The sequence below is a fragment of the Exophiala xenobiotica genome, assembly GCF_000835505.1.
Source record: "Exophiala xenobiotica strain CBS 118157 unplaced genomic scaffold supercont1.4, whole genome shotgun sequence".
In the NCBI taxonomy this organism is placed as follows: domain Eukaryota; kingdom Fungi; phylum Ascomycota; class Eurotiomycetes; order Chaetothyriales; family Herpotrichiellaceae; genus Exophiala; species Exophiala xenobiotica.
In genome coordinates, this window is record NW_013562491.1 from 3,552,287 (window position 1) to 3,566,530 (window position 14,244).

Consider the following 14,244-nt stretch of genomic DNA (forward strand, 5'->3'; position numbering starts at 1 on the left):
CACCAGCCACCTTGTGGCTTGACGATACCTTGTGGCTTGATGCTGCGCCACAGCGCCACAGAGTTGTGACGTACTGCGACGACGAGTAACCGCCCAGATTTGCGCAGGGTGACGATGATTGACTGGAGACAAGACAATGCCCAGAAATGATGGTAGCCAGCTATTCTTGTACGCAGTATATTAGACCAAGCGGTAGGCGCCCAAGATGAATTTCGACCATTGCTCCTCTCCTCCTACCTCACGCCCTCCGTCACTCTGGTGATTGTTTACTTGATTCTATAGTCGTCAATACGACTACCTAAGATAGCCATGTCGGCAGGCCACTCTGAACCTCAAGTCCTCTACAGCGTCCAGAACATCTCTGCATTCGCCGTGCAAGATGGAGAAGAGCATCCGATTACCACAACAGGGCCACAGACCCTTTCGCTACTGATGGTGCCAACTGCATCACCTTTTGCAGATCTCTCCACCACCGAGCCAACAAGCGCCGCCCCGGAAGAAGACTTCTACCTCCATCTTCACCTGCCTCCAGAGCTCGATCTACCATTGCCTGCGACGACTCAGATCTTCCACAAACCACCGAGCAGTTACCTCATCCCGCGGTGGGACTTGGGCCCCGATTCTGGAGCTTTCATACGCCTTCAGTTTCCTTCAATAGGTACGGGGCCGGGGAAAGTGACCCAAGAGGAGGTAGACACTTTCGAGACAATCCTCGCACAGTGTACGGCATTCCTTGAGAGAGCTCACACAGCCGATCCTGGCTATGAACGATATAATCCACAAGATTACAAGCCAGGACAGGGATACATCAGCTCTGCAGGCACGGGAAGTGGTCACCTGCCTCAGCATGGTCAGATCGTCCTTATAGACGAAGAGAACGGCAGCGTGATTGGAGAATTGGGAGAAAATTATGATGTGATTGAGGCCTCTAGCGTCAGACCTGGGTCAAAGCGTATGTGCCTGCTTTGCTTCTTTTCGAGCACATTACTCACAAGCTATATAGGCCCCGTACAACTTCAGCTGCCTACTGAAGGACAAGGCAACCAAATTCGGGTGGACAATGTGTCTGAAGAGTACCTGTCACTGGCGACACACCCTGCTTATGCCAAATCGACCATCGTACAGAGTTCCGCCACCGCTTCCAGGTTCATAGTCACCAGCTCGAATTATTTGGCCGAAAAGATGTCATCTGGTGCGGATTCATATCAAATGAAGACACAGCCGAATCCGAAACCTATGACCTTTTCTCCTGCGACCCACGCTCGCATTCGACAGATTCATTCTTTCACTCAAGGTGCCGTTGGACTGAGTGCGAAGACTGTGGGCCAATTGGGAAAATATGCTCAGAACTTTGGCGCCAGAATGGCCGGCAAAGGTGAGAAAGGCAAGAAAGAACCCGGCAAAGACTTCAAACCGGGTTTTCTGAACAAGTCAATGATTGCTTTCTCAACTATTGCCGATGGCATCGATCAGGCTGGTCGGAATCTTTTGGCCTCCAGCTCAGTAGCAGCAACCAACGTGGTCGGTCACAAGTATGGCAAGGAAGCCGGCAATGTCATGTCAGGTCTGGCAGGTGGTGTGAAGAATGTTGGTCTGGTCTACATTGACGCGATGGGAGTTTCAAGACGAGCAGTGATCAAGTCTGTGGCCAAGGGCATGGTCATTGGACGCATGCCAAACGGCCAGCAACTGGTGGTAGGGGCCGGTGATGGTGGTGTTGTGCCAGCTGAGGCACTGCCCCATGACGCGAAGGAAAGCGACCATTACTCGAGTGACGTCTATGGAGGGGCTGCACAATCCGGTGTCAGCAAACCAGGATATGGTGTTGAGAGTTTCGGGAATGCTGCAAATGGACCACCGGCCTACTCTTCTGGAGTAGGCGAGCCGTTGGGGTCGACATTGCAAGGACAAAACGTGCGGGAGAAGCGCTGAGAGTATGATATATGATGGCATGTTTATGAAAAGCATTCTATCTGTTCCACGAAACAAAGATGATATCAAGGTCCCCCAACATGGCAATTGTTCTGGAACACAGACCGGACCAGGGTCCTCGTGGATGAAACAACGCACTGTGCAATGAGGTGATGTCGAGCATCCGTGCACCAGGATCCCGTGAATCAAGGCTCTGTGTTCCTGTTTCTGAATCTGGCTTGGTTCGCTGAGATGGCCTGCATGACATTTTGACCGTCGGAAGTGGCTGAAACTCGCGACAGGGCCAGCGTCGGTTGAGACAGGCACTTCAACTGGAGCAAATCGACGGCGCCCTAGGGTCGCTTTTCTACCGGATTCAGGAAGTAATATCCGAATCCTCCAACTTTCAATCTGCTGAGTTTGATCCTTTTGCTCACTATAGATCTCAGCCGTGGGACCTCATACCGGTGCTCGTAATGCTGCGGCCCATGCTTGCAGATCGTGAGGGGAATGGCCGAGGCTTTCACATGCACTGATGGAGCGGGTCAAGCAGGCGATCGCTGTCAGGTGGAGCGACCGTCGAACTGCTTGATAGCGCGTCGTGTAGGTTTGTTCTGGCCGCCTGCCGAGAACCTTTGGGACCACTGACTATCAGCGGAATAATGCCCCTCATGCTGCTAAGAGCGTGTTGGAACAGTGACATCGATGACCAGACCGTGACAGATCCAAGTGGTCGCGGTCAGAGTTTTCAATGGTGGTTCACCGGCTCAGCGAAGAATCCTAGAGGCAGAGTAGCATGACATTCATACCGAAATACCTAGACTTCCCGTGTGGACGTGCAATCTGATTTGATCTCTCGGCTGCCACTTCAAACCCAATGAATTATTCCAAGTCGCGTCTGCGGGCGTTTCAGAGATCGAGTAGCCAGCAATAAAACCCGAACTTTTGCTAAGGGAAATGGGCTGCCGCCAACCTCGTGCCTATTGTGTAATCTCATGCCTGCTCTGTATACCATGAGGTTGCCCTTCCTCGGCAAACCCACGATCGAACTGTTCATCGCATTATTGACTGCAAGTTTGTTGAGAGAGAACTGGTGGAGAACCAGTGCCCCCTATTTTCCGACGCGTGCTAATAAACCGGGGAAGAGGCGCGCACGAAATGGATATAGATTGGGTAGTTACGGTATTTTATAGAGGGACTTCTGTGATCGGTGTCCTGAGCGTCGCACCGGTGCAGATGGCCAAAAATGATGAAACAGAGAAGGGCTCATCCACGGCAACGAGTACTCTGTAGATGAATCCCGTCTGTAGCAACCATTGTCATGATGGTGAGGGGATAGAGATACAATAGCCCATTGTGGCTTGACTCAAGCTAATTCCCCCTAGCGTGGCTTCTCTTGTTGCTTGGTGGAGTGGAAATGGGCCCCCAAGAGAACAGAATTGGCCGCCTGTCTGAGAGGGAAGAGAGCCTGGTAGTCTGCGCTGCTGGAGCCGAAGACTGCGCTGGCTATCTCGTTCACCGACTGCTGTACACAGAAAACAGAAAACACACTACCTAGGTCACTATCCTATTGCCGCACCCTTTCGACTACGCACCTATCGACATTCTCTTGCGCTCAACACGCCTCAGACCTCACAACGCCCACCGCTTCCCTTCTTGGATGTTCCTGCTGGCCAGTCAACAAACTATCTCCCGCCGATCTGTCTCGACTCTAAGTTAAACGCGATGACTGCGATCCTCCTACCTCCTCACCACCTGACTTCCATCCGTGTTTGTTGATGATTGGCCGTCGAGTACACACATTCGCAGCCTCATCAGGGAAATATTCTCTGCCGGCGTCGCAGGTCGACGTCTCCCTTGACCTCGTCGTTCTGAGTGTGTTGTCCTGAGAACACCCTCGAAACAGCTTAATCTCATCCCGCACCTCTCGTTCGCAACGTGAGAACACCTTGTCGGCTCTCTTTCGCCGCTCTCCCTTCTGTTGTCACAGGGTCGCACTCCATCTTGTCAATATTCTTGGGACACTGCATCCACAAGAGAAGAGTCACGTTTCTGGATGAAGAGGGACAAGAAGTTGGTGAAGGCGATCACCTTTTGTTTACATTACGCACCAACTAACCTCCGCTGCCACAGATACTTTCCTGACCACATTTTCGAATTCTGCGAGTCCGAACACCTTCTGGCGACATTGTACGCGGAAGTCTCTCTCTGATTGCGCGGAAGTTGTTTAGGGTCTGTGGTCGAGGCCACGGCTCAGGTGGAAGAGGATTCCCATGGATACTATGCAGGCTACTGGGCAATACAGAGAACATGTCCCAACATCTGCCACATATTCTCCATCGAGCAGTCGTCACTACGACGATCACCAAGACATGGATCCTGAAGGATATTACACCAATCAACCTGTAAGTTCGAATTCCATGATCTGCGGACTTGTTGTCGATGCTGATGCTGTCGATCTATAGTACTACCGTTCTCAAAATACAAGTGATGCTCTAAGACACGCATCAGAGCAAGAACAAAGTCCTATCCACGCGTCTTCATACCACCAGCAGACCACATCCTTACCTTATCACGTACGCAACCAATCTGCCATCCATGATCAGTTTGACGGGGCGCCTATTCCACCACCCAGAACTTCATCACAACAACAAGGCTCTCCGCGAACGCAAGCAGCTTCTGCAAGACATGCGAGACACCACAATCCTGATAGCCAGTCCAGTCGCGTTCAAAACCGTGTCGGAGATTACAACGAGGAAGTGCCAGACCGAGCACGGGACGATACAGCTACTGCGGCTGCATCTGCTGCACGTAGCCGACGAAAAGGGCCGTCAAGTCCCGAAGGCCCACAGCGAGCCGCAAGCACAAGAGAACGAAATCAACACACTGCACCTCCACCCAGCCGATCTGAAGCCACCATGCAATCCTCTAATTCACCCGCGCCTTTGGTACGTGAATACAGTGAGGTGATCAAAAGAGTGGTCGTGTCCGATCCCCAGGAAGATGAGGAGAGGGCTCAAGAGCGAGTTGCTGAGGCCCAGCCGGCGCCCATCGGCACAGATGCTCCAACCGTGCCAGACGACGGGGACGACCTACTTCCTGCTCCAGGGCCAGCTCGTCGGCAAGACTATTCAAAATCGCGCCGAAAAGAAATACAATTTGGTGATTATGTACTCGGCCAGACCCTCGGAGAAGGTGAATTCGGCAAGGTCAAGTTGGGCTGGAAGAAGGACGGAAGCTCCCAGGTGGCCATCAAGCTCATTCGAAGAGAAAGTGTCGCCAATAACCCTAGCCGACTCCCCAAGATCTACCGAGAGATAACCATCCTGAGGGAACTGGCCCATCCCAACATTGTCCGACTACACGAAATGGTGGAGACCGAGCGACATATTGGCATCATACTAGAGTATGCTTCTGGTGGTGAGCTCTTTGATTACATTCTGAATCATCGCTACCTCAAAGATCCTGCAGCTAGAAGGTTGTTCGCTCAGCTGGTTTCTGGTGTCGGCTATCTTCACAAGAAAGGAATTGTTCATCGAGATTTGAAGTTGGAAAACCTGCTTCTCGACCAGAACCGCAACATCATCATCACGGATTTCGGATTCGCCAACACCTTTGACCCTGCTGATGAACTCTCGGACGAGATCGTCTACAATCTCAGCAACAAGGATTTTGTCAGAAAGTTCAAACTCGACCGGCTAGATCAGCGTGGAATGCGACGAGGAGATCTGATGCAGACTAGCTGTGGTAGCCCTTGCTATGCGGCTCCCGAATTGGTTGTCAGCGACTCATTGTACACTGGAAAGAAAGTCGATGTGTGGAGTTGCGGAGTCATTCTGGTATGTCGGAAAAGCTCTGGAAGATGGAGATTGGGCTAACAGTTTGCAGTATGCCATGTTGGCTGGTTACCTACCTTTTGATGACGACCCATCGAATCCGGAGGGCGACAACATCAATCTTTTGTACAAGTACATCACCACCACTCCGCTGACCTTCCCCGAATATGTGACGCCGCATGCACGGGATCTCCTTCGTCGCATTCTAGTGCCAGATCCGCGCAAGCGTGCCGATCTGTTTGAGGTGGCCCGCCATAGTTGGTTAAGTGAGTATCATCATGTTGTCTCTCACATCACTAGTAGCACTACCAATGTGGCGGATATTGCGCACACTACCGTGCCATCCGGTAAGTTCTTCGACTCCCGTCAAATGTTGCTACTGACCTCCTGCAAGAAGAAGAACCACCCACAATGCATAGAAGCGCCTCTGTACGTGAGGGACCTTCGAGGACTGATGTTGGCTCTCCTGGCGCTATCGCCCGTGCTCAGGAAGGACTGCTACCTGAGGTAGACGAAGGCTCGACTGGTTCACGACGTGATCGAGCCACTCGTCACACCTTGCAGCCGGAGTACGTTCCACCTCAGACACACACCGCCCGTGTCCAGCCGTCGGCGACCGCAGCGGCAGTCGTTGCCCGTAGTCGAACCGAGGAGCTCAAAGACACTCCAACCGCGATCTTGCCACCGTCCTTGACGAAACCTCTACCCCAGGAACCTCCTATTGAGACCACTCAGAGAAGACCACCGACCACAGAGAAGATGCCACCTCCAGTTCGCCCGGCCCGAGACATTCCAAGATCCGTATCGGATTCTACCACGGCATTTGGTACAGTGGTCCCTACGAGCGGCGGTCAGTATGTGACACGACCAAGCACACAAGGCTCCATGACATCTGCTGGGGCACCTGCCAACACAAGATCTGACGTTCGATTGCCATCTCGAGGATCTTATGGTCAGCCAGTCGCGCCGACGGTTGCTGCCACCAACGTACAGGGTCGAGTTACTCAACCAACGAAGCCTAGCCGGGGCTACAATATTTCCGGACCTATCCCTCAATCAGGCGGCCATCCCTCGATTGGCCAACCAATGACGACGCCAATGCCACCACAAAGTGCACAACAGCAACAGAAGACTGCTCATCACCGCCGATCGAGTACCTTGAGTGGCCTTGGGGAGCGCCTTTTCGGCCGGTCGAACTCTGTGGTCAAAAAGGACCCTGAGCGACAAAAGAACGGACGGAAGTATCCTCCAACTAGCATGAAAGAGTATGCACCTGAGACACAACCTCGCATGTCGACGGATTCGAAGCGCTCATTCTCATTTGGTCTGGGTAAGAAGAGAAGCACGGATTTGGAGAATCCAGGACAGTCTGAAAAACCGGTACGGCGATTTTCACTTCTTAATTCAATGTCGTTCAAAGGTCTGATGGGTGGCTCCAAGGACCAAACCTCATCCAAGCCCGGGACTCCTCAAGCCGAGCGGTTTGCCTCGTCCAGTTCGAGTCGCCCAGGAACCGGTCAACAGTATGCGGTAGAGCCGATGTCTAGTACGGATGGTCAGTACGATAATTCACGACCAGGAAAATACAACAATTTTTCTCGGCCTCCTCAGTCACAATACCCACAACAGCGAATGGCCTCGACACAAGCATCGAATGATGTCTACGGCGGAACAGGCGTCTATTCTCCACAAGACCAAGGACGCGTCCCTCATCAGCGGCAACAGAGCGAGCCGATGGCGCAAATGATGACACAATACCCTGAAGCTGTCGAGGGCCGACCTTCGATGCAACAGGGCAGACAACGTGGAGTTCTCGTCAAGAACAACCGCAAATTCACAGATGCTTATGCACATGATCAAGGACCGAATCACCATGGTGGACGGTCAGGCGCGGTTAAGAAGGTGCAAGACTTTTTCCGTCGACGTCGTGGCACGGACGAATATCGATAAAGGAAGAAAGCGACGTTTTGGTTTCTGGTCGCTTGCGAGCATTCGACCGCAATATTCCCCTTGGCCAATATTGGAGCGGCGACAGATTTTCTTGTAATGATTAATTGATTGTTTGGCAGGCATTGAGTTCCCTGTACTAGGTTGGGGATTTTGTGGACGATCACAATCAGCAATTTCTCTTCTCCTGCTTCTGGTCCCGACGACGGATTATTGAACAGGTTGTTTGTCGGATTACATTCCAGTCTTGACGGCGTTGAAAGTTTGCCGCTGGAGAATTGTGAGTTGAGTACTGGAGCTTTGCAAAGACAGCGTGGGATACCCCTACATAGCATTATTGAATGAAGAAGATGCCGCTCGAGCAGAGTGGTTTCGCTTGTGACTTTTTTCTTTCTTTTCCAGATGTTACATGACAGAGGTTGATCAGGATGCATCAGACATTCCCTCGCACCCTCGCCATCGACCTTGGAAGATGACATGGAGGAACGGTCGGGACTTCGCTCGGTGACAAGTCGGTGTATTAATGCAGATGCAGAAGAAGTGTGTCCACCAATGCAACTCTCCGCTGCGCCTCTGGCGTCATGCATATGCACTTGTTGATCGTCAGGTCAAGCTTTGTGGAGGGAGCTTCGTGTTGTTTCGTGTTCGTGATGATTACGAGAAGAAATGAACCTCATCCAGTCTGATGGCTTGTCTGTATACAAGAGAATAAGTGACAAGGTCTTTAGAACTCTTCATCACTGGAAGATAGACGATGGCACGGTGCCAATAAGGGCACAGTACATACGAGTCAAGCAAGTACTTGTACATCGAAGCGAGCGATGATCCTTTGCTTCCCCGCGAAATCACGCCCACCAGCCTCAAACCACTCTTGCTCGTAGTTCCTCCACGCTTCTCCTCCCACTCCTCCAAGTCTACCTAGGGAACCATTCTTCATTCGACAACGAGCCCACTTTGCTACGTCGTCGATCAAGGTCTTGAGGTGCTCCAATCGGTGGCACTCAGATGGCACCTGAAGCTGCCCGAAGAGGGATACCGCTGGCTCTCCTTGTCTAGAACGTTACATGGAAAATCTGTGCCTGAGGGGCATGAACCAGTCATGAAGCTCAGCAATCGCTTTGTGATGGCCGGGGTCATCGCTTTAGGCTGTCTCGTGGTTTTCCTGGCGAGCGGTGACATTCTCCGCAGAAACTTGTTCGTGTCATCATGGTAAGTCGTCCACAGTCGTCAAAGGCTCGGAGGCTTCATCCTTTAAAATCCAATGTGCTTTTCCCCATGGGATCTCCTTGGAACTGGCATCTCACAGCTTTCTTTCCAGTCTCGAACCTATTATTCATCCGCTGGGTCTTGACGAGCGGCTTCGCTCTACCAACTCCGTCATGATGAAGACTGCTGGTCTGTTGTCGAGCTTGTTCCTTGCGCCTTGCCTTGGGGTACCTCAAGCGTCAACAGCGGCTTCCCGTGCTTCATCGACGACCTCATTCGCGGCACAATTCACCGTGCCGTCGAGTGCCGACGAAGGAGCGTCTCTCCTGCCAAATGTCTACGATCCAACTGCAGCCGACGCCCAAGCCGAGTGCCCCGGATACAATGCGAGTGCTGTTAAGACTTCATCAACTGGCTTGACCGCTCACCTGACCCTGGCTGGTCCTGCTTGCAATGTCTATGGCACAGATGTCCACGACTTGGACTTGACGGTTGAGTATCAGACCGACGCCCGCCTTCATATCAATATCCGCCCCTCTCATGTTACTGCTCAGAACCGGAGCTGGTACTTCCTCTCCACAGACTACGTGCCAGCTCCGAGCCATGAGAGTGGCAAGATGACTACTAGCGACTTGACTTTTTCTTGGGCCAATACGGCAAGGGCTGGCTTTGGTTTCAATGTCACCCGGAACAGCACTGGTGACGTGCTTTTCTCCACGACCGGATCCAAGTTGGTCTTTGAGAATCAGTTCATTGAGTTGGTGACGCACCAAGAAGAGAACTACAACCTTTATGGACTCGGCGAAGTCATTCATGGCTTGCGACTGGGCAATAACCTCACACGGACGATTTATGCTGCAGACGCGGGCGACCCGATTGACATGAACATCTATGGAAGCCATCCATTCTACATGCAAACCAAGTATTTCGAGGTCGGCAACGACAGTAGCACGACACTCGTGACAGAACAGCTTGATACCACAAAAGCTACAGCTAACTATACCTCTTCTACACATGGCCTATACTTCCGAAATGCTCATGGCATGGAAGTCCTGATGCGCGCCACCAATGTCACATGGCGGACACTGGGCGGCAACATCGACCTGTATTTCTTTTCAGGACCGACACAGCCGGATGTCACTCATCAGTACCTCAATGTCATCGGAAAGCCAGTGCTTCAAAACTATTGGGGCTTCGGTTTCCATCAGTGCCGATGGGGCTACGAAAACTGGACCGTCACAGAGGATGTGGTGAACAATTATGCCAAGTTCGAGATTCCCCTGGAGACAATTTGGAACGATATCGACTACATGTTCCAGTATCGAGACTTCGCCAACGACCCTGTTCGTTTCAACTACTCTGAAGGCAAGGCTTTCCTGCAAAGACTCCATGACAGAGGTCAACACTATGTACCTATCATTGACAGTGCTATCTATGCACCCGATCCCAGTAACGCAAGTGATGCGTACCCAACCTTCAATGACGGCAATGACACTAATTCGTATCTTCTCAACCCTGATGGGTCATTGTACATTGGTGAGGTTTGGCCTGGATACACAGTAAGTTTCCCTATTTCTATCAAAAGTCCTGTGCATGCTGGCACGACCGTCTGACTATCTGCCTGCAGGTTTTCCCTGATTGGCTCACCAGCTCAGCCAAGACGTGGTGGAAGAATCAGATGGTCGCGTATTACCAGAAGATCCCCATTGACGGTGCCTGGATCGACATGAGCGAAGTCTCGTCCTTTTGTGTCGGTAGCTGCGGCTCGGGCAATCTGTCACTGAACCCTGTTCATCCACCGTTTTTGCTATCGGGCGAGCCAGGAAACGTCATCTACGGTTACCCAGAGGGCTTCAACCTGACGAACGCCACGCAGGCCGCATCTGCTGCGTCTGCATCACAGTCCCAGGCAGACGCCACTTCAACGGCTTCGAGCACGACGGCGAGTGCATCATCGTCGTCCACCTCGACGAGCTATCTGCGTACCACGCCTACGCCAGGTATACGCAACGTCAACCACCCGCCGTACGTTATCAACCATGTCCAAGGCGATCTGGCCGTGCACGCCGTGTCGCCGAACGCAACGCACCACAACGGGATCATGGAATACGACGTGCACAACCTTTTCGGCCATCAAATCCTGCAAGCGACATACGCTGCGCTCCTGGCGGCCAGACCAGGGAAACGGCCCTTCATCATCGGCCGCTCGACATTCGCCGGCTCGGGGACCGTGGCAGGGCATTGGGGCGGCGACAACGAATCCAAGTTCTACTACATGTACTTCTCGATCCCGCAGGCTCTGAGCTTCAGTCTCTTTGGGATCCCCATGTTCGGCGTCGACACGTGCGGGTTTAATGGCAACAGCGACGAAGAACTGTGTAACCGCTGGATGCAATTGAGCGCCTTCTTCCCTTTCTACCGCAACCACAACGTGCTGTCGGCAAACTCGCAAGAAGCATACGTGTGGAGCAGTGTGATCGACGCGACCAAGACGGCCATGGCCGTGCGCTTCCAGCTCCTGCCGTACTTGTACACGTTGTTCTACAACGCGCATGTCAACGGTGACACCGTCATGCGCGCTCTGGCGTGGGAATTCCCCAACGATCCCTCGCTGGCCAGCGCGGATCGGCAGTTCTTCCTGGGACCTTCGATTTTGGTGGTTCCGGTCCTGACCCAGGGCGATACGTCGGTGAATGGTGTTTTCCCGGGTCTCGTCGAGGGCACCGACGTGTACTATGATTGGTACAACAAGACACCGGTGAGTGTGCCGTCGAGCAAGAACACCACGATCGATGCGCCGCTCGGTCATATCCCGGTGTACATCCGCGGCGGGGCGATTCTGGCAACGCAGCAGATGGCCATGACGACGAGGGAAGCGAGAAACACGTCGTGGTCGATCATAGTGGCGCCCGGCGTGGACGGCACGGCCACGGGGACGTTGTACCTTGACGACGGGGAGAGTTTGAAGCCCAACGCGACGAAATTCGTCAGCATGAGCGCGGCCATGGGCTCGTTGAACGTCGCGGTCAGTGGTGGGTATACGGGCTTGGATCTGCCGTTGGCGAACATCACGATTCTTGGTGTGCAGAGGGCGCCGCCGAGTAATGTGGTCAAGATCAATGGGAAGACGGTGGGCAATAGCACGTACGATGCGAGCAGCAAGACGTTGTTCATCGGAGGCTTGCAGACCGCAATGGGTGGGAAGGTCTGGGGTGGAAATTGGTCTTTGTCCTGATTTTTACTCATCGAATGACACCCCGCCGCTGTGTCACGATGTTCTTCTCAGCTAGAGAGTAAGCAAGGAACGGCTTTTATGAGGCACCCCTAAACAATGGATGGGATTTCTCCCCCAGAAGAAAGGGAAATGCAAACCCCAGCAATCTCGGCTTCATGGTCGCGGTCGTAGTCGTGGTCCAAAGTTTACGAGCTTTGCTCGCCAGGAACTCCGCGCCACGGATCAGCGAGCATCATCTTCCCCTGAGGAGATTGCCAGAAGCTGCCCGTCGGACACTCGTACTTCTCGAACTCGTCTGGTTTCACATCGCATGAATATCCTGCCTGCGTGGGACTGACATGGTAGCCGTCTGGTGTGATTTGAGCAGGCGCTTCAAATGCTTCGTGAAGGTGGTCGGTATACTCGAGAATGCTGGTCTGGCCCGAGACCGCCACAAAGTCGATGGTGCTAATATGCGAGCACAGCTCCACCATCCCGGCCCCGCTTCGGACTGTCTGTCAGCCGGGACATCAAGGAATTTCTCAATCTTACGAGATCGATAATACAAGGAAGACATGGGGTTTGGGGGAGGGGATTTTTGACTCACCCGGAATGAGGCACGACGGGGACTCCGAACTTGGCACTGAGCAACAGCACGCTCAGGATCTCATTGACGCTGCAGAGCCGCAGTGCGTCAAGCTGGACGGCGTCTGTGGCCTCTGCTTGGAGCAGTTGTTTGAACATGACGCGGTTGTTGATATGTTCTCCCGTGGCGACGCCGATGCCATACGGTTTCAGAGCCTTGCGGATCTTGGCATGGCCCAGTATGTCGTCCGGAGAGGTTGGCTCCTCGACGAACCTGTCGATGCTGCCCGTTAGCTACCTACATCACCGTACGGGCCAATTTATTTTTGGCTTTTTCTTCTTGCCCTGCTTACCAGAGATTGAGATGTGCGAGGTTCTTCATGTACTCGATTGCCTCGTCGACATCCCACAGCTGATTGACGTCGACCATGAGAACTGCATCCTGGCCCGCGACTTCTCTCACTAATCCCAGCCGTCTGAGGTCCGCTTCCAGGCCAAGTCCCGCCTTTAACTTGAAGTGTTTGAACCCTTGGGCCTTCGCTGACTGGAGAAGTTCGCGAACCTGCCTGTAACGTCAAATTGCCGCCCCTTATGCCGGGCCGAAAGCAGACCACAACGCACCTTGTCATCTGAATGGCCCAACCAGCCTGCAGATGTGTTGTACGCTGGAACTGCTTTGTTCTGCAGCGCCAACTTCAAGCGGTCGGCTTTGGACGCTTCCAGACGCTTCAACATCTGCAGGACCTCTTGGCGAGTAAGAGCGTCGGTGAGGTATCGGAAATCGATACAGCGGACAGTCTCTTCCGGAGAGAGATCGCAAACCAGTCTCCACAACGGCTTCCCTTCGCTCTTGGCCCAGAGGTCCCAGATGGCGTTCAACACCGCGCACGTTGCAAGCTGAAGCACTCCTCGCTCGGGCGACATGAAGCGAATCTGGCCAGACACCATCTTCCGCTGGGTATCGCCCATGTTCGAGGTTAGGCTTGATAATTTCCGTCCAACCAACCGCGGCGCTAGACTTCGTATGGCTGTACACAGCACGCTGGAGAAATTGCATGAGACGGCTAAGTAATATCGGGCAGAGGAGACAAAATCCAAACTCACTCGTTGCCTTGGCCATTGCTGAAAGACCATCCAGTGCCGAATAACCCGGTGTCAGTCTCATACTGGAGATAGCCCAGAGCATTCTCGCCAGCCAGATTCATGGGATCCGAACCAATGTTCTCGAGCGAAGTAGGCCATCTCAAATCCCTGACGGTAAAAGATGTTATTGTTGGGTCGGTAGCTGTCATGTTTGGTGGCCAGATGAGATAGACTGGCGCCGTCTTGGGAGTCATGTATCTCTGGTCTTCGGCCTGCCCCTTTCACATGTAAGGTCAAGGTTCTGGTATCGACGGGTTTGGCCGTCCTCGGAAGTTCTTTCGGAATGAGCTTGGAGATCTCGGGACACCAGCATCGCTAACCAGCACTGTGCGGAGAAGATTATTGGCCTTCCACGGAAATCTCGGTAAAGGGCTTTTGTTGACAAGACCTGTAATGTTGTGA

General features: G+C 53.0%; 4 protein-coding genes across 5 annotated transcripts; 3 read left to right on the top strand and 1 right to left on the bottom strand.

Annotated features, from left to right (window-relative positions):
• The first annotated feature begins 76 nt into the window (after positions 1 to 76).
• PV05_07507 (uncharacterized protein) lies at positions 77 to 2,111 on the top strand. Its single transcript, XM_013460335.1, has 2 exons — positions 77 to 952; positions 1,004 to 2,111. Exons 1-2 carry the CDS (start codon positions 310 to 312, stop codon positions 1,930 to 1,932), a joined length of 1,572 nt encoding a protein of 523 aa, XP_013315789.1. The 5' UTR covers positions 77 to 309; the 3' UTR covers positions 1,933 to 2,111.
• Positions 2,112 to 3,400: 1,289 nt separating this feature from the next.
• On the top strand, positions 3,401 to 8,076 carry PV05_07508. 2 transcript variants are annotated; one of them, XM_013460336.1, is made up of 6 exons: positions 3,401 to 3,988; positions 4,045 to 4,316; positions 4,377 to 5,750; positions 5,800 to 6,094; positions 6,142 to 7,127; positions 7,188 to 8,076. In XM_013460336.1, exons 2-6 carry the CDS (start codon positions 4,185 to 4,187, stop codon positions 7,695 to 7,697), a joined length of 3,297 nt encoding a protein of 1,098 aa, XP_013315790.1. In that variant the 5' UTR covers positions 3,401 to 3,988; positions 4,045 to 4,184; the 3' UTR covers positions 7,698 to 8,076. The 2 variants fall into 2 exon arrangements, with proteins under 2 accessions (XP_013315790.1, XP_013315791.1); XM_013460337.1 differs by having other exon boundaries at positions 6,142 to 8,076.
• A 488-nt stretch (positions 8,077 to 8,564) lies between these two features.
• PV05_07509 (uncharacterized protein) lies at positions 8,565 to 12,332 on the top strand. The gene is made up of 3 exons (XM_013460338.1): positions 8,565 to 8,903; positions 9,013 to 10,459; positions 10,528 to 12,332. Exons 1-3 carry the CDS (start codon positions 8,794 to 8,796, stop codon positions 12,133 to 12,135), a joined length of 3,165 nt encoding a protein of 1,054 aa, XP_013315792.1. The 5' UTR covers positions 8,565 to 8,793; the 3' UTR covers positions 12,136 to 12,332.
• On the bottom strand, positions 12,114 to 13,991 carry PV05_07510 (uncharacterized protein; the record flags this gene model as incomplete). The annotated part of the gene is made up of 5 exons (XM_013460339.1): positions 12,114 to 12,618; positions 12,722 to 12,973; positions 13,053 to 13,261; positions 13,321 to 13,741; positions 13,804 to 13,991. The coding sequence occupies 5 exons, from the start codon at positions 13,989 to 13,991 to the stop codon at positions 12,321 to 12,323; spliced, it is 1,368 nt and encodes a 455-aa protein (XP_013315793.1). The 3' UTR covers positions 12,114 to 12,320.
• Positions 13,992 to 14,244: the final 253 nt, after the last annotated feature.